At 36.2% G+C, this 19476-nt stretch overlaps 2 protein-coding genes across 5 annotated transcripts in view; one reads left to right on the top strand and one right to left on the bottom strand.

Annotated features, from left to right (window-relative positions):
* Positions 1 to 13265, top strand: part of LOC106868638 (thioredoxin domain-containing protein 12) — a 15318-nt gene extending 2053 nt beyond the window's left edge. The window contains exons 2-7 of the mRNA XM_014913997.2: positions 3767 to 3827; positions 5870 to 5922; positions 7162 to 7235; positions 8610 to 8670; positions 9439 to 9522; positions 11929 to 13265. Of these exons, the coding sequence (XP_014769483.1) occupies positions 3767 to 3827; positions 5870 to 5922; positions 7162 to 7235; positions 8610 to 8670; positions 9439 to 9522; positions 11929 to 11993 (398 nt within the window). The 3' untranslated portion in view covers positions 11994 to 13265. The remainder of the gene's footprint in view (positions 1 to 3766; positions 3828 to 5869; positions 5923 to 7161; positions 7236 to 8609; positions 8671 to 9438; positions 9523 to 11928) is intronic.
* Positions 10631 to 19476, bottom strand: part of LOC106868640 (SET domain-containing protein 9) — an 11895-nt gene continuing 3049 nt past the window's right edge. For 2 of the 4 annotated variants that reach the window (XM_014914000.2, XM_014914001.2), the window contains exons 2-6: positions 17063 to 17400; positions 16264 to 16387; positions 15326 to 15441; positions 13626 to 13749; positions 10631 to 13112 (exon numbers count right to left, since the gene is read on the bottom strand). In XM_014914000.2, the coding sequence (XP_014769486.1) occupies positions 13013 to 13112; positions 13626 to 13749; positions 15326 to 15441; positions 16264 to 16387; positions 17063 to 17400 (802 nt within the window). In that variant the 3' untranslated portion in view covers positions 10631 to 13012. Of the gene's footprint in view, positions 13113 to 13625; positions 13750 to 15325; positions 15442 to 16263; positions 16388 to 17062; positions 17401 to 18632; positions 18834 to 19076; positions 19241 to 19476 lie in introns of those variants that run through there. The other 2 variants (XM_052969962.1, XM_052969961.1) reach the window with 2 other exon arrangements.

Genomic DNA, 19476 nt, shown 5'->3' with positions numbered 1-19476 from the left:
TATGTATGCATGCATGTATATATATATATGTGTGTGTGTGTGTGTGTGTGTATATAGGTTTGGCAGAACAAACAGAAGTAGCACTCAACACATGAGTACATATACTTATATTATGCATCCTTAATTGGTACAAAGCTACAAAAGCAATTCAAACGGCCTTTTGCAAACTATTTTATCAAGCTATGCAGATATACAGTCCCATTCAGCATAAACCTCTTTTTTAGATGTTTGCATGCTCTACTGCTTCCTATGTTTAATTTGTATGGGTATTACTAAAGAAGGTGGAGGCACAATAGCCCAGTGGTTAGGGCAGCGGACTCGCAGTCATAGGATCGCGGTCTCGATTCCTAGACCAGGCGTTGTGAGTGTTTATTGAGCGAAAACGCCTAAGGCCCCACGAGGCTCCGGCAGGGGATGGTGGCGAACCCTGCTGTACTCTTCCACCACATCTTTCTCTCACTCTTACTTCCTGTTTCTGTTGTGCCTGTAATTCAAAGGGTCAGCCTTGTCACACTGTGTCACGCTGAATATCCCCGAGAGCTATGTTAAGAGTACACGTGTCTGTAGAGTGCTCAGCCACTTGCACGTTAATTTCACGAGCAGGCTGTTCCGTTGATCGGATCAACTGGAACCCTCAACGTAAGCGACAACTAAAGAAGGCCAGCTCTTAGACAAATTTATTGGATTTGTGTCACAATCATTATGTACCTGCTCACTGATAACACTATGTCTTATACATATTCACATACCAACAAAATTTTTTTTTTGAAATTGTGTGGATAGTGCAGGCAGGGCTGTGATAAGAAATTTGCTTCCCAACCACAATTTTCTGGGTTCAGTCCCACAGCATGACACCTTGGCCAGCTGTCTTCTAATGCAGCCTCAGGCCAAAGCTTTGTGAGTGGATTTGGTAGGCAGAAACTGAAAGAGCTTGCAAAAACGTTATATTTGTGCTGGTGCCACATTAAAAACATCCAGCACACACTTCAAAGTGGTTGGAGCTAGGAAGGGCATCCAATCAAAGAAACCAAGTGAAATCAGACTGGAAACTGTTGCAGCTCTTCAGCTTGCCAGCTCTGGTCAAACCATCCAACCCATACCCACATGGAAAGCGGACGTTAAAGAACTATGATGACGAATCCAACTTTGGACTGTGTTGTAAAAATTCTGTTGTAAGTGTACTTCAAAGACAATTAATGATGTAGTTTAGAGATGAAGAATGAGTTCTATCACCATTTTCTTCTTTCTTGTAAAGTCTTTGGCAGAATAATACTAATTATAAAATTGCTGTTCCTAGAGACAGACACTACTTTTGATTTGATTTTTTTTTTTTTTTTTTTTTTTTTTTTTTTTTTTTTTTTCTTTGTGGCTGAGCAATTTCTCACCTGTTAGTAATTATTTGGCCATTCAAGTGCAAAATAATTTGATAATAAATAGCTCCCATTAAGCTTGCCTTTCACTATTGGATTTAGAACTGTGTTATATAAAACAGCATTATATTGTCATACCATTGTGGTAGTTAAGTGACACTAAAACTGACAGATTAATGGGTGTATTGTTACACATTCTCTTTCTCTTGTGGCCTTGAATATTTTGTCTTGGACTAGCCTCAAATTCTTGTTAAACTTTTATATATATATATATATCTATATATATATGTAATATTGCAATGAAATGGTACCACCTAGGTAATTAGGTGTACTGATTTCACCTTCAACTTAAACTTCTGGTCTTGCAACATTCATGATCCAATTAGGGGGAAAACATTTTTCTTTTTTTTTCTAAGTTTCAGGAGAAAAACATATTCTTTCGTTTATTTTTCTTTTTTTCTTTCTGTTTTTGCAGTATTTAAATAAAAATTTTGTCTGCTCATGGGGAAATATTACCGCCCTGTATATGTGTGTGTGTACAGATATATACAATTATATACATACATGTGTGCATGTTGTGTGTGTTTGTGTACACACACACATACCTGTGTATGTATTATTGCTGTGTGGTTAAGCTTGGTTTGCAACTATGTGGTTCTGGTTTCAGTTCCACTGTGTGTCACATTGGACAAGCGTTTTCTATTTAGCTCCAGGCTGACCAATGCCTTGTGGGTGAATTTGATAGTCAGAAACTTTGTGATATATATATATATATATATATATATATATCATCATCATTTGACTTAACATCTGTTGTCCATGCTGGCATGGGTTAGATAGTTTGACCAGGGCTGGCAAACTGGAAGGCTACACTAGACTTCAGTCTGTTTAGGTATGGTTTCTACAACTGGATACCTTTCCTAACACCAACCACTCACCACTCCGAGAGTGTAATGGGTGCTTTTACATGCCACCAGCATGGGTGCCATTTGCGTGACACCGGTATCTGCCACAACTGTGGTTTTATTTGGCTTGATGGGTCTTCTTGTCAAGCATGGCATAATACCAAATGGACTTGGTCATTGCCTCTGCGAGGCCCAATGCTTGAAGACAAGCATAATGCCAAATGGTCTTGGTCATTGCCTTTGTGAGACCCAATGCTCAAAAGGTGTTTTTACGTGCCACCAGCACAGGTATTATTTGTGTGGAACTTGCATTTGCCACGACTGTGATTTTACTTGGCTTGATGGGTTTTCTTCTCAAGCACAACGTAATGTGAAAGGTCTCGGTCATTGCCTCTGTGAGGCCCAACATTTGAAAGGAGCTCAACCATCAGACTCAATACTTGAAAGGTGCTTTTTATGTGCCACCAGCATTAGCCATGGCTGTGATATATATACATATATATGTATATGTATGTATCTCAGACAGGAGCCTAGTGCAACTCTTCAGCTTGCCAGCTCTTACACATCACATATAGTTTTGTATAAATTATATGTAAAACTGCTTTAAGACTCTGACTCTATGTGTAATCCTTATAAGTTCTGTCTTTTCTCTCAAAACTTATCAATATCCAACCATGTCTAATTTTCAGATTGATATTTTATTATTGTAAACAAAGAATGTAGAACAACAGTTTGAGTTGAGAGAGAATTCATTGAAGGCTGACCTATTTTCTGATATATCAGTAATTTTAGTCTCGTCATTAGGGTGAGGCCATTTGATATAATTTCAATAAACTGCATGGCTGTTCAAATAAAAACGATGGCTTCCATTGCGATTTCTGTGGCTCTCTTTCTCAGCTGTGTCAATATCAGTATTGAATTTTGAGTCTACATAGAATGATTTTTCTTCTCTACTTTGTCAAACCGTATTGACATAGCTATATTCAAAAGGATGTCATCATATTTTCAGCTTAGACGAACATCATTGTCATTTGACATCCACTGTGTTTTCCAGCACAACATTCAATGTTTATGATTGTACTTGTTCAGAAGTGTGTACTTGCACATCTGTAGGCATATCAGCAAGTTAGTATTTGTCTGTACATGAATACACATGTATGCATATACACATTAGAAGTAAGTTTTAAGACTATCCTGAAGCTGCCATTAGCTAAAGAGACTAAAGAGAGGTAATATCATTTATCTAATAGTGTTCAGTTTAGATTGTATTTGGCTGATGAGACTGAAAAAGTTTGAAACCATCAACTGCTCGAAACCTTTACATTTTGGAGATCTTTTCAACCTCTTTAATTATATTTTCTTTTTTACTGTTAACCATATCAGTTTATATGTCATATTTTTTTTTGTCTTTGGTAACTGACATTTTATATTAATTAGTATGAAGACAATAATTAAAATATAACAAACTATCATTATTATTAATTCTTCCAGGATGGGGTGACCATATAGCTTGGCATAATCTTCAAGATGGATTAAAGAAATCTAAAAATCAGTGAGTGTATTTGATTCTTAAAATTTATGATTATTTTTCATTTTCCCTATTATTTAATAAATTTTTATACACAGACATCTAATATGTGACCTCAATCTGTTAGACACTATCACTTATCAAAATTTATAATTTGAATTTTCCCTATTTATTTCAATACTTATCGGTGTGAATGTGACAGAGTAGTTACTAAATTTATTTTGCAACCATGTAGTTTCATGTTCAGTCCCACTGCATGGCACCTTAGTCAAGTGTCTTCTGCTATAGTCCTGAGCCAATCAAAGCCTTGTGAGTAGATGGAAACTGTATAGAGCCTATATAAATGTATATGTGTGTAATTGGCATTAGGAATGGTATCCAGCTGCAAAAACCCTGCCAAAACATTCATCGAAACTCAACACGGTCTTCAAATCCTGTTGAGCTGTTCAATACTCGCCAGCATGGAAGATGAATTTTAAACAATATGATGTATGTGTGGGTGTTTGTATGTATGTTGACATTAAGCATCTTCACTTGTCACTGCTTGAGTGAAATAGGGTTATGATGGTTACATACCCTGTTAACCTCTTTGTTACCTTATTTCTGTTGATATACACTCCATTTGTTTCAATTAGTGTTGAAAATAATGAAGAATTTAGTAAAATAACTTTGTCATTATTATTAAGCTGATGTTTGGAACATAACATGAAATTTTGATGGACGGTTTTAATACAGATGACTTTAACCCATTACCTCCCATAATTCTATTAACTGGAATTTTTTTATGAAACTTTGATTTCTAGCATAAAACAGCCTTAGAAACACGCTGGAATGATCAAAATAACATTTTAAATAGAAATAAGTGAGATATTGGGTGAAAAATTAGCAAACCTTATTTGAATATCAGAGAAATATACCTAGTAGATATAGCAAAAAGGTTAGATATGTGTAAATATTGACAGATAATTACGAAATTTGTAATTTTTAAGTGATCTCAAATGAGATCACTGGTAGGTAATGGGTTAAAACAGAAAGTTTATATCTTAGAATTAAGGGTGGTCTCAGATGGGTTGATATCAAAAGGGTTTACAGCATGACTAGTTACTCTATACGTTTGAAGATTAGTGGAATCACAAGAGGCATTGTCTGAGGTAACGAGCTGGATGGCCTGGTCATTATGAGAACACCTTTGATCATAAGTTTGATAAGAGCTGATTTGGTACTAAACGCCAACAGAGACCACACAATTGGAGTTAATTTCTCTTGCAGTTGAGAGATAAATTTTATATGCTCAGATGCAGCATTGGTGACATGGTACCAACTGTCTTCTTTTCAGTTATTCAGTGTCCTGTCAACCAGTCACAACCTCATTCGTGTCCACACATACACCTAAATATTGGATCACCAGTCTGTAGATCGTGAGTTCAACTTGAACTATATTATGCTGTGATTTAAATCCATTCAGTCTTGATTGAAGAAACCTCTGTTCAAGATGTTTCATTAATGTCCTTCGTGTCTCTTATTCATGCATGGTGTACTTGGGACCATATCATTATTTGATGAAGGGCCATGAACCACAAGAAGACAGATGTTCTCTGTGTGTCTCAGACTGAGACTAAAAATTTTTCAATGTATTTGCAAGTCATTGAATAGTTGATGGCTTTTGTGACGATTTGCTGTACTTGAAAAGATGCTTCAAGCTAAATAAAATCAGTCTTCCATACATACAGGCTTGTCCTTTCAGGTGCCGGTGCCACATAAAAAGCACCTGTGCTGATGTTGTGTAAACACACCTGTACTGATGCTGCATGAGAATGCACCCATACCTGTGTCACGTAAAATGTTCCCAGCACACTCTGTTAAGTATTTGGCATTAGGAAGGACATCCAGCTGTAGAAACACTGCCACAACAGACAGTTGGATTCTGACTAGCTCCATGTTAAACCATCCAACTCATGACAGCATGGAAAACAGATATTAAACAATGATGATGTATCAAGATTTGATTCATTTAATTTTTTCACCTTCTGCCAGCTAATTATCCTTATTTTCTTTTTAAATTTCAGGAATAAATCTTTGATGTTTATCCTTCATAAATCATGGTGTGGAGCCTGTAAAGGTAAAATAAACATTATCATAAATTCCATTAATTCCTGAAATAAATTTGAAATGTTACTGTTTATGTTTTTACTATTAGGAAGGGCATACAGCTGTAAAAACCATGGCAAAGCAGTGAAGCCTGGTGCAGTCTTCTGGCTTGCCAGCTCCTGTCAAACTGTCCAACCCATGCCAGCATGGAAAATGGACGTTAAATGATGAATGATGATGATTGTTTTCTTTTACTCTTTTACTTGTTTCAGTCATTTGACTGCGGCCATGCTGGAGCACCGCCTTTAGTCGAGCAAATCAACCCCAGGAATTATTCTTTGTAAGCCTAGTACTTATTCTATGGGTCTCTTTTTGCCGAACCGCTAAGTTAAGGGGATGTAAACACACCAGCATCGGTTGTCAAGCGATGGTGGGGGGGACAAACACAGACACACAAACACACATACATACATATACATATATATGTATATATACATACATATACATATATATATATATATATATATATATATATAATATATACGACGGGCTTCTTTCAGTTTCCGTCTACCAAATCCACTTACAAGGCTTTGGTCAGCCCAAGGCTATAGTAGAAGACACTTGCCCAAGGTGCCACACAGTGGGACTGAACCCGGAACCATGTGGTTGGTAAGCAAGCTACTTACCACACAGCCACTCCTGTTACATGTATTTTTTGGTTGTGACTGTTTACACCCCTTGCTTTTTTTGTTTTGCCAGAAAACAAACTTATTTTAAACTTCAAGACTTGCCTAATTGTTTGGGAATGAATTTTTGGTGGTAATTGGTGAATATTAGTTTGCAATTTGTCACAGGCCAATATATATATAAAAAAAAACACCTTTGGTCGTCAAATGGTTTCTTCATTTAATGGTTTTTAATTCTGCAACTCATAATCCTAATAATCCTTTCTGCTGTAGGCACAAGGCCTGAAATTTTGGGGGAAGGGGCCAGTTGATTACATTGACTCCAGTGCTTGACTGGTACTCACTTCATTGACCCTGAAAGGATGAAAGGCAGTTGATCTGGGTGGAATTTGAACTGAAATTGGAACACTTCTGACTGTATGTCTTCTCAGTAAGCGCTCATCTGAGTATTAGGACGACTGGTTGTGTTCTTTTGGTTGGCTTTTCATCAGTTATGAGGAATTTTTGAAATTTGCTAGTTCCATTGAAAACTTGGCTTTCAAAATTTAATTATTGCTAAAAATTATTTTCTTGTTTTGTTTTAGCTTTGAAACCAAAATTTGCTGACTCTGAAGAAATTGGTGAACTTAGTAAAGAATTTATAATGGTGAATTCTCCTGTACGTTGGTATTATTTTTCTTATATTTTGTTTTGACCATTATTGCTGGAAGGTGTTGCTGTATGATGGAACTTGTTTCGGTTTTCAGAAGATTCGGGTTGTTAAGAGACACATCTCTATCTTTTCATTTGTTTAATGTCCTTTTTTCATGCTGGTATGGGTTGGATTTCTTTTATTCTTTTACTTGTTTCAGTCATTTGACTGCAGCCATGCTGGAGCACTGCTTTAAGGAGTTTTAGTCAAAGAAATTGACCCCAGGACTTATTCTTTGTAAGCCTAGTACTTATTCTATCAGTCTCTTTTGCTGAACTGCCAGGTTACGGGGACATAAACACACCAATATTGGTTGTCAAGTGTTGGTGGGGTGGGGGGACAAACACAGACACAAAGGCATGCACACACACACACACACATGCATACAACGGGCTTCTTTCAGTTTCTGTCTACCAAATCCACTCAAGGCTTTGGTCGGCCTAAAGTTATAGTTGAAGACACTTGCCCAAGGTACCATGCAGTGGGACGAATCTGGAACCATGTGGTTGGGAAGCAAGCTTCTTACCACACAGCCATACCTGATGGGAACTTACGTGAGACAGCATTTTAAAGCCAAGTGTGGCTGTGTATCTACGAAGTTTGCTTCTAAACTACATGGTTTCAGATTTAGTTCCACTGTGTGGAAACTTGAGCAAGTGTCTTTTACTATATAGCCCTGGGCTGACCAAGGCCTTGTGATTGGATTTGATAGATAGTAAATGAAAGAAGCCTGTCATATATGTATTTATAGGTATGTACATGTGTGTGTTTTAGTGGTCGAATGCTTGGACCTCTTTGTGTTGACATCCATGTAATTGGTATAAATGATCTTACCTTTAACTCTTTAGCATTCAAACTGGCCGTATCTGGCCAAAATATTCTGCCTATTTTGTGTTCAAACTGGCCAGATCTGGCTTCTGCCATCTACCCTATAATTTCATTCTAAAAATTAACAATCACATCATCAAAATCTCAAAGCTACAAGATAATGCATGATCAATTGAAAACAATATGAATTACATTACATTTGACAGAGTAATCTAAATGCTAAAGGGTTAACCCTTTTGCATTTAAACCTGCTGTATCTGGCTCAAATATTCTACCTGTTTTATGTTCAAACTGGCCATATTCAGCCTCTCACACCTACCCTACAATACCATACTAAAAATAAACAAGCGCATCATTGAAATCTCAGCACAAAAAGCTAATGTATGTGTGATTCAAAACACTGTGGGTAAATAAGCATTACATTAGACAGAATTATCTGAATGCTAAAGGGTTAAAATGGATCCTTGCATAAAACCCTGTCGAAACTAATTCATGTTTGTTAATCCATTCTAGGATGATCAAGACTCCAAATATTCACCAGATGGAGGATATATACCAAGGATATTATTTCTTGGTAAGATCCCATCTTTAAGTTTTCTTATATTTCTAAATAATTATTGATTCCACAAGGTGTTCAAAGATATATAATATTATTGCTAAATGAAAATTATGTTGCTTTTGTATAAAATGTAATGTGGTAAACTTTTTTAGTATTTCTTTACATTGGTGGAGGCGCAATGGCCCAGTGGTTAGGGCAGCGGACGCGCGGTCATAGGATCGCGGTTTCGATTCCCACACTGGGTGTTGTGAGTGTTTATTGAGCGAAAACACCATAAAGTTCCACAAGGCTCTGGCAGGGGATGGTGGCGAACCCTGCTGTACTCTTTCACCACAACTTTCTCTCACTCTTACTTCCTGTTTCTGTTGTGCCTGTAATTCAAAGGGTCAGCCTTGTCACACTGTGTCACGCTGAATATCCCCGAGAACTACGCTAAGGGTACACGTGTCTGTGGAGTGCTCAGCCACTTGCATGTTAATTTCACGAGCAGGCTGTTCCGTTGATTGGATCAACTGGAACCTTCGACGTCGTAAGCGACGGAGTGCCAACATTTCTTTACTTTAGTCATTGGACTGCAGCCATGTTGGGGCACCATTTTGAAGGATTCAGATCAAGCCGACTCCAATTCTTATTTCATGAACCTTTTTTATTAAACTGCTTGTTGTCAAAACAAATTCTCAAAGTGTATTTGCCCAACCCTTGCTAGCATAGAAAAACTACTGCATTTCTTAGACTTATTATTCTCAGTAAATCATTTAAAGATTTCAATTTAATTATTTTCAGATAGTAATGGTGATGTAATGCTTGATTTCTTTAATGAAGAAGGAAATCCTAACTATAAATATTATTATCCAGCAATATCACAAGGTGAGAGTAATTTCTTTTTGTTTGTTTCCTTTCTGAATATTTTTGATTTTTTTTTTTTTTTACATCTGGTTTTCTTTTTTTAAATGGAGGTTGAAAGTTTTGAAATCTGAATCTCTTGTTAAAGTGAATATTATTATTATTATTATTATTATTATTATTATTAAAAAGGTGTTGAGTTGGCAGAATCATAAGCATGCTGGGCAAAATGCATTGCGGCATTTTGTCTGTCTTCGTGTTCTGAGTTCAAATTCTGCCGAGGTTGACTTTGCCCTTCATCCTTTTGGGTTTGATAAAAATAAATATTGATACCAGTGGAGCATTGGAGTTGAGGTAATTGACCCTCCCCCTCCCCCAAATTTCAGGCCTTGTGCCTATAGTGGAGAGGATTATTATTATTTTTGCAAGATCGTTTTAATGATAATAAGAGGAAGAAATATGCTGAGCTAGTGGAGCTATGCCAAAGCAATGGTTGACAAGCAAGGGGTAATCCTATCCATGTGGGATTCAAAGAGCTTGCAGGCAAATCCTTTTGCAGAGTTTATAACATGCAGGGCATCGAAGGGGCCGGTAGGTTGAAAGCTATCAAGTTGACTGTGGAGGTAGTAGAGGTTGCTTCAAGGTCTGTGCTCCACAAGGTATGAACCCTGAAAGGATCAATGCTACTAGAAGTGCTGTCTGGAGCTAGCTTACATGGATTAGGGTGTCTGATGTTGAAAAACTTGAAACACATAATGATCCCAAGAAAACTCACTGATGATGTGTCTAAGTATATCTCATGATAATGTATGGGAAACCATTCCTCTATAGCAGTAAGTAGATTTATATCTCCTTATAGATATAATGCCAGTCTATCACATACAATATTCTAGAAAGATTTATTACTTATCTTCCAGCCATATAAATTATATTCCAAATACTTCAGATTAACATGTTTCATGATCTCAGGCCTGAATGAAGCGTGGTGAATTGAGGTTGCTAGACTTTTGAGCTTGTAATAAATGTTTGATTAGATCGTGGTATTCTACAGACCTGGAGTAAAGGCTTAACTGAAAATGTAAGAAGCAAGAAGAGTTATCTTCCTTACTCAAAGAGAACAAAACAATTGAGGTAGAGCAGGGCAAGAAATAACTTTTATTTGCTTTGCCATTTCAGTTTTTGAAGAACCTGTAACAAGGGAATGATAAAACAGACTGAATGAAAGAAATCCCTAATTTAGTGATCTGTTCCATATATGATGATTGTAACTATTATTAATAATTAGGTGATGTTGTATAGTCATGTGCATTTAACCCTTTTGACACCAACTTGTCTGAGACTGCACTTGGCTCTATAATACAAACTACTTGTTTTTAAGAGATATGAATGAGTACCTTGCATTAAAATTTCCTATTATATTCTAAACATGAACTTAACCTTTTTGAGACAGCATTTTGCTATGTGTAGCCAAAAATACCAAAATGTTTTTCCTGTTGAGATTGAAATTGACAGGTGCATGTAGAAAACAAAGGATAAAGTGCTTAAAACTACTTTATTAGTATGTAAAAATTTAGGTATTATATAGTTTTATATTATATCTACTGAAAGACGATCTCTGATTGGCTATTACACTTCAAAACGTTTGTCTCATCAGGCCGATAGATCAGCCTCAAAGTCTTAGCAGCTTGTATCACTTGGGCTGATCAATTGATCCTGAGTGTCCCAAGAGGGTTAATTTAATAAATTCTTTATTAGTCCTTGCTACCTGCTATTTCTGGGATGGTCTCAAGGCACCTCCATAAGGCTCTTACTGTCAGAAGCAACAATCATTGGACTTTTTCTGGATTCCCAAACATGACCATCTGAGACTATGGATATTATTCAGCCATTCTCACTTGTGGCCTACCTCTAGGTCTCCAGCTGGTTCACTTGGCTTGAAGAATCTGTCTTTTAATTCTTTCCTGCAGCTTTCTAACTACATGTCTGTAACACTGGAGCTGTGACTGCTCAATGAGAAGTAGTGGTTCAATCTGGAGAGATTACCTGATCTCTGAGCTTTAGTTATGCATCAAGTAACATTACTCCAGATATCCAATTTTGTTACCTGCTACCCTTCATTGATACAAGTGACATGTATTTGTAACGGCTATTACTGTTTAGCCCCAGGTCAGTCTTTGAAAGTCAAAGGAATTCCAAATATGACTATTCCATTCTTTTCTTAAAAATAGCATCATATAGTATGGGAGATTTGACTACTATTTCAAATACTTTTGTTGGCTGATTTTAAAAAATAACGAGAGTGTGTAGGAGAGTAATGAAAACTTCACCTAGTTATACCTTCAGTATATCTTGCATTAATAATTAATTGTAAAATATATTTCAAAATGTGTTTCATGTAAATTTTTAAAATGTGTTCATTTTCCGTTTTAGTACTAACAAGTATGAAAAATGTTCTGAAGGCCATCAAAAACAAAGCTCAAGGTGAAGAACTTTAGGCATGGACATTTTGAAGAAGCAAGATTCTAGAAATGTTCTGCACAGCCTGAGGAATCACTCTAGAAATTGTGCATTGTTTTTGTATACACTCCCATTTGAAACATCACTGTAAATAAGAATTTGGTTTTATTTACATTTTTTCATAATTCTTTAATTAATATCACCTTTACTTTTTTTGTTTTATCACTGGGAGTCATAATCAGTAACATTTAGCATATTTTGGGTACAGTACTAACCAAACTGGGGTTTTTTTTTATATGGATATGGATATATTTATTTGAATTTTGGGTCACAATGATCAGATACTTATACATAAGCTAACTGGGTGGAAAGGAAAAATACAAAACATTTGTCAATTTAAACATTATATTTTGATGTGTAGTAAAACAAAGTTTTATATTTGTTAAACTAATCTCTTGATCAAGATGTCTTATGTAGTTAATTTAACAAATAGAACTGCAAGAAGTTTGTAAATATTTCAAAAGACATATCACTGATGAAAAATTATTTATGTTGTACTTGGATCTCAATTAAGAAACGTCATTAGCTTCATTCTGATTAAGAGGATTAAATTAAATATTTAACCCTTTTGTATTCAGATTACTCTGTCAAATATAAAGCTTATTTATTCACATTCATTTTGAATTAATTATGGATTATCTCATAGCTTTGAGATTTCAATGATGTGAATGTTTGTTTTAAGAAAGACATTGTAGGGTAGGTGAGAGAGGCTGGATCTGATTAGTCTGAACATAAAAGAAGTAGGATATTTGGACCAGATATGGCCAGTTTGAATACTGAAGCATTAAAGTTATTGAATGATTGCATGGGAAGAAAGAAAAACATCATGTCCTCCTAGTTATTACAGTTAAATCAATTATTAAGACTTGATCACCAAATTAAAAAAAAGAGGCAAAACAACTTTTACTGATAAAAAACTTCTTTAAAGATCTCTTTCACCATCTTAATTACTTAAATTAGTTTTCCTTTTGATAACAAGCAGTTCAAAGGTACACAATTACTGTTGGGGGGCTTCTATAACTGTAAAGTATGTTGAAAACAATTCTTCTCCTGCATGGATCGAGCGGAGTGAAACAAGTGCCACACCTCTTAATAACCTGCACAAAAAATAAATAAAAGACATCCTTAATAAGGAGACCAGTTTTTCTGAACAAATTTTTAAAATAAATGAACAAACCTCCATGAGAGTCAAATTTTTAATTCTGTTTCAAAACATAAAATAATAAAAAAGCCTTCTTTTTTTTGTTCTATTTATTTATTTACATGTTAATAATTTTCAAACTATTTGAATGTTTACTGAGACAACCAACTGGTGTAGATGTGTAATATATCACTTTTACTGGTTTCAGTTACTTGTGGCCATGCTGGAGCACCACCTTGAAGGATTTTAGTCAAATGAATCGACCACTGTACTTTTTTCCTTAAAGCCTGGTATTTATTCTGTTGGTCTCCCTTACCTAACCACTAAGTTATGGGGATATAAACACACCAGCACTGATCATCAGACAGTGGCAAGGGTTTTAATTTACTGTCAGGTGACTTTTGGCCAACCTTGTATATACAAGTTGATGTTTCTCAGCAACTGAATAGAAAAATAAAACTATACATACCTGTTGACTGAATTATATAAATTAAGGCCTCCACTGTATTCTACATAAGGAAGATATCTACTGAGATGTATTGGAAAATCTGATGAGATGTCAAATTCTTGATAAGCTACATTGGCTGGAAATTCTGGAATAAAAAGAGAAGAATTATTTTTGTACACAAAGACACCGTATATATGAGGGAGTGCTGAAAAGTTCCTGGTTTAAGGTAAAAGAAAATACAGGAGGATCAGTCAATTATGATTTTATTCAACATATTCCCTACCCAGTTTCACGCACTTATTGCAGCGGTCCTTAAGTTTTTCTAATCCCTGTAAAAGAACTCGGAAGGTTGGGCCTCCAACCATACCTTTTTGTGACACTCTTAAAGTCAAGAACTTTTCAGCAACTCCTTGTATGTAAAACATTAGTGTTATTGAAGAATTTAGCAATGCAGATTGAACATTAACTATCAATAATGATTTCAAATTTTGGCAGAACACCAGTAATTTTTTTGATTATATCAATTGCAGTGCCTCACCTGGTACTTTATTTTATTGACCCCTGGAAGGATGAAACACAAAGACAATCTGAGTGCAATTTGCATTCAGAACTTTAAAAAGCCGGAAGAAATGCTGCTAAACATTTTGTTTGGTGCGTTAATGATTCTGCCAGCTTGCTGCCTTTCTATCAATATTCTTTAATTCTTTTACTTGTTTCAGTTATTTGACAGCAGCCATGCTGGAGCACTGCCTTTATCAAACAAATCGACTGCTAAGTTATGGGGATGTAAACACACCACCATCGGTTGTCAAGTGATGGTTGGGGGACAAGCACAGGCACACACAAAATATATACATACGACGGACTTTAAGATTTCGTCTACCAAATCCACTCACAAGGCTTTGGTTGGCCCGAGGCTATAGTAGAAGACACTTGCCCAAGGTACCATGCAGTGGAACTGAACCTGGAACCATGTGGTTGGGAAGCAAGCTTCTTACCACGCAATAGTAAAATAAACCAAAAAAACTATCAATAACATGAGGGATACTGAAAGGGTCCTGGCTTTGAGTGCGATAAGAAGCTTGCTTCCCAACCACATGGTTCTGGGTTCAGTCCCACTGCATGGCACCTTGGGCACATGTCTTCTACTATAGCCTCGAACCGACCAAAGTCTTGTGAGTGGATTTGGAAGATGGAAACTGAAATAAGCTTGTGTGGATGTGTGTGTACATTACACCAGAGCAGACATGGGAACCCAACAGTCCTCAAATCTGTCAGATCCTGTGAAGTGCCTTCAAACTCATGCCAGGATAAAATATGGATGCTAAATGGATATGTATGTGTGTGTATATATAATACAAATGGTATATGAGCATATGCATATATACATACATATATGTACATACCTACATCTACATGTATATATAGATGCATATCCGTATACAGGACATCAAAAAACGTGGACAAAAAAGGAATGGGAATATATATGTGTTAGTCTCCATGTTTTTCTTTACATTGACACCTCTTGAAAAACAGCGTTCTATTTCAATTCTTCATAACTTAAAATAGAGATCAGTAAGATAATCAACTTAAAAATAAATGGTGGGGAGCTGTGTGTGATATTATTAACAAAAACACCTTAATACTTTACTCCAGTGTGGCTGCACTTCAATGATTGAAACAATAAATAAATAAATAAAAGGTTAGCTGACAGTATTTACCTGGAGTTTGGTTATTCACATATTGACCAACGGCTAGTGGATTTACTGGCCATGTTGACATCCAGGTTGCATCTGCTGTCCAGTAAGGAAACCGACGATCACGGTGAGTGCAAGACCTACAACAAACCAATGAAATTAGTTCATTAGCAATTTTAATTATTAACTAACAAGACAATCTCCATCTCTATCCACATCAGTTAATGATTTTATTTTCCCATACTCCTAGAGTCTAATTTGTTCTTCAAATCGTAGTTGTTTTAACATTCATTTGTTTTCCAAGCTGATATGGGTTAGACATTTGTTGAAACAGATTTTTTACTGCTGGATGCTATTCCTGTCATCAACTCTTACCTGTTTCCTGACTAAGGTAATATTTCCCTAAGTCCTTTAAACAATGACCAGCTCAATGGCCAGACATATTTTTGTGGAAGACTAAACTGGCACTGTTTGTGTGAACAGTGACTTAGTTTTCAATCAGCATTCAAATCTCAAGACAAAGAGGAGACACATACACCCATGAGATTCTTACACTTCTCGTCACAAGGCTTTGATTAGAAAGTAGACATAGTAGATGACATCAGCTGGGAGTGAACTCTAAACCACTGGGCTTCAAAACAAACTTTTTAACCACACAGTCACACTTCTGTCATATTCGGTATGTTTTTATTTTATACAACTATGATGATGATCATTATTTACATTCGACGGATATCTGTCCCCATCTTGTTTGTTGTTAGCACAACGTTTCGGCTGATATACCCTCCAGCCTTCATCAGGTGTCAGAAAGGTTGGTAGTGAAAGGGTTAAAGCATACAGTGATATAAAATTATAAGAAAAATAATGATACACATGTATAGCTTAACTGTTTTTATAACATAACAATCCTGATAAGAAATGAAATGTCCAGTAAACAAGTAAGGGCTGTAGACAACACTTACTTGAATATTAGTTTTGATAATCCTCTGTCATTACCATCAATGTGTATTTGGTCAGCGCAGCGGAAAATGAATTGGTTTTTAAGACTTTGAAAGAAGAGTGGATCGTGAACTCTATAAATTGTGCCTGTGTTTAAAATAAATTAAGATTCAGTAAAAATTTGGCAAACATAACTGAGGTAGTATTGAAGTTAAACAGCCATCTATGCATGATACTTAATATTTGTACACTGTTGATAGGTCAGTTCCTGTGGTATTTATCCTGAGAAAATAGGTGCAGGCGTGGCTGTGTGGTAACAAACTTGCTTCCCAACCACATGGTTCTGGGTTCAATCCCATTGCAGTCATCCATGAAAAGGAGGTTTAGCTATGAGAAAATATTACCTTATTTGGAAACAGGTGGGAGCTGGTGACAGGAAGAACTTCTAGCTGTAGAAAATCTGTCACAACAAATTCTCTTTGATCCATGCAAGCATGGAAAAGAGGACATTAAGACGACGATGATGATGATTTTTCTAAAATGTTTTAATTAAATTTCGTTTTTGGATTTGGTTTTCAAGATTTTTTTATGTGATTTCATGTGTTGAAGCATATTCTGTTGTGTCTGGGGAGAGTCATTTTCTTATTGTGCCTTAAAATTTAACACACTCACCGGTAAGATTGATAAGGTTGCAAGACGCAATGAAAATTTTAGAAAAATAAAAAGAAAAATAAGTGGAAATTTTACCAGTGAGTGTGTTAAATTTTAAGGCACAATAAGAAAATGACTCTCCCCAGACACAACAGTTTTAATTAAACTTACCAGGATAAAGACAAACAAACGTGTTGGCTGGTATTGAACCTTTTGTGACAAATATGCCACCACCAGCTTCAGATAAACTACTGGATTTTCTCTCAAGGGTAAAGCCTAGAATTTCATGGCTGAGTGCTAAGCTATCCAAATGAATATCTGCATTTGTTGAGAATGGATTTCTGCTTAGAAAGCTTGTGGTTTTACAAAAATCTTCACCATTTCTAAATGTTGTCTCTTTAGCTGTTTCATATCTGTATAAAGATTCACAAAAACGTAACAGATCTTCACGTATAAAGGAATCTGGAATGAGTTTATCGGATTGAGGACTTTCTACATGTCGCTTAGTTCTGCAAAAAAAAAAAAAAAAAATTTAAAAAGCAAATTAACAAATTGTGTCTATGAGAGAGTGATTTAATCCACAATGAAAATAATAAAATAGTGAAGATGGACTGCCCTTACTCAAGAGGAGCCACCCACCACAAAAGAATTGATATCCTAAAACCAAAGTGCTACATAAAAAGCACACAATATACTCTGTGAAGTGGTTGGCATAAGGAAGGGGGTCTATCTAGAAGCCAAGCCAAAGCAGACTATGGAACCTGGTGTGACCCTTGACCTTGCCAGTTGCTGTCAAGTCATCCAACCTATGACAGCATAGAAAACAGGCTTTAAGTGATGATGATGAGGAGGAGGAGGAGGAGGAAGATAAAGAGCTTCTTACAATGCAAAAAGAAAAGAGTTTAATAGCCTTTATATTTTTCAGGCAAAAAGTTTCATTCTCAGAAATAAGCAATTAAAAAAAATTAATTATTTAAGAAAGGGATTAGGTCATGGCTAGTCTTGACTAGCATCTGGAGCAGCAAAAGTGTCCCAAATGAGTTAAAAACAAGGTTAGTGCAAGTGTTCATTTGGCCAATAGGATATTTATGGTCACAAAGCATGAACTCTGACAAATTTGAAGAGAAGACAATGTGTTTGAAATGTGGGTGTATAGGAGAATGTTACAAGTCTCTTGCAAAGACCATTGGACAAATGAATGGAAGTGGGGGGGGGCGGATTTACAACATGTAGGTGAAAGACAACTCTTAAACATTGTGTAAAAACAAAAGCTCATCTATTATGGCCATATTCAAAGAAGCAGAGGTCTGGAAAACATTTTCATGGAAAAAAAAAAGAGTAGGGGTTAGTAGATCAAGAGGCAAGCAAATAGTGCAATGGATGGACAAAATCAGGAGCTGATTGGACAAGAGTGGCAAGGTATAATCACTACCAAACTTGCAAGTGTCACAAAATTTTTGAAGATGCCTGTACATATTTATATGATGTCTAGTGAATCTCTCTCTTTCTCTCTCTACACACACAGATGTATAATAGACACATTTATATTATGCCTAATTAGTTTCTCTCTCTCTCTCTCTCTCTCTCTGGACATATGCATGCAGGTATAATAGACACAGTTATATAAAGTCTAGTTAGTTAAGCATATATATGTTTGTATTAACAATGTGTATGAAACATTAACATTATTCTTGAGAAAAAATACAAATTATATGGATTTTATTGTTGTTGGCAACTTAACCTGTTTTTGCATCGAGTTGAAGCCAACTCCACGTATAATAAAAACATCACTGATGCTATAAAATCTCATTTATAGACAGTAGTCTATAAATTTGTGCCTAAGTAAGAAATAATAATGTATAATAAGTAATGTATTTTTGTTTGCAGCCAAACTGGTTGAGAAAGACAGCCATGACAGGAGAGGGGATGAGTGGCAGTCCAAAACATTTAATGTAGGTGAGGGAAAATGAATGAATAACATTGAGCTGTAGTGAGAGGTTTTTCAATGGCTGGAGTAGCAGTGAAATTACAAGTTTTTGTTTGAAATTTGTTGAGAAATACATTTTTACATAATTTTATAGTTTGTATTCAAAAGTAAAGGAAAAAAAGGGGGAAAATAAGAAAAAGAATTGTAGACCAAACATATCACATGTTGATTTTAGATTATGGAAATTCACACACACACATTATCATCATCGTTTAACATCTGCTTTCTACACTGGCATGGGTGGAGGCGCAATGGCCCAGTGGTTAGGGCAGCAGACTCGCGGTTTTGATTCCCAGACCGGGCGTTGTGGGTGTTTATTGAGCGAAAACACCTAAAGCTCCACGAGACTCCGGCAGGGGATGGTGGCGAACCCTGCTGTACTCTTTCACTACAACTTTCTCTCACTCTTACTTCCTGTTTCTGTTGTGCCTGTAATTCAAAGGGTCAGCCTTGTCACACTGTCTCACGCTGAATATCCCCGAGAACTACGTTAAGGGTACACGTGTCTGTGGAGTGCTCAGCCACTTGCACGTTAATTTCACGAGCAGGCTGTTCCGTTGATCGGATCAACTGGAACCCTCAACGTCGTAAGCGAGAC

The sequence above is a fragment of the Octopus bimaculoides genome, chromosome 8 (assembly GCF_001194135.2).
Source record: "Octopus bimaculoides isolate UCB-OBI-ISO-001 chromosome 8, ASM119413v2, whole genome shotgun sequence".
Taxonomy (NCBI): Eukaryota; Metazoa; Mollusca; class Cephalopoda; order Octopoda; family Octopodidae; genus Octopus; species Octopus bimaculoides.
This window is presented reverse-complemented; position numbering and strand designations above follow the sequence as displayed.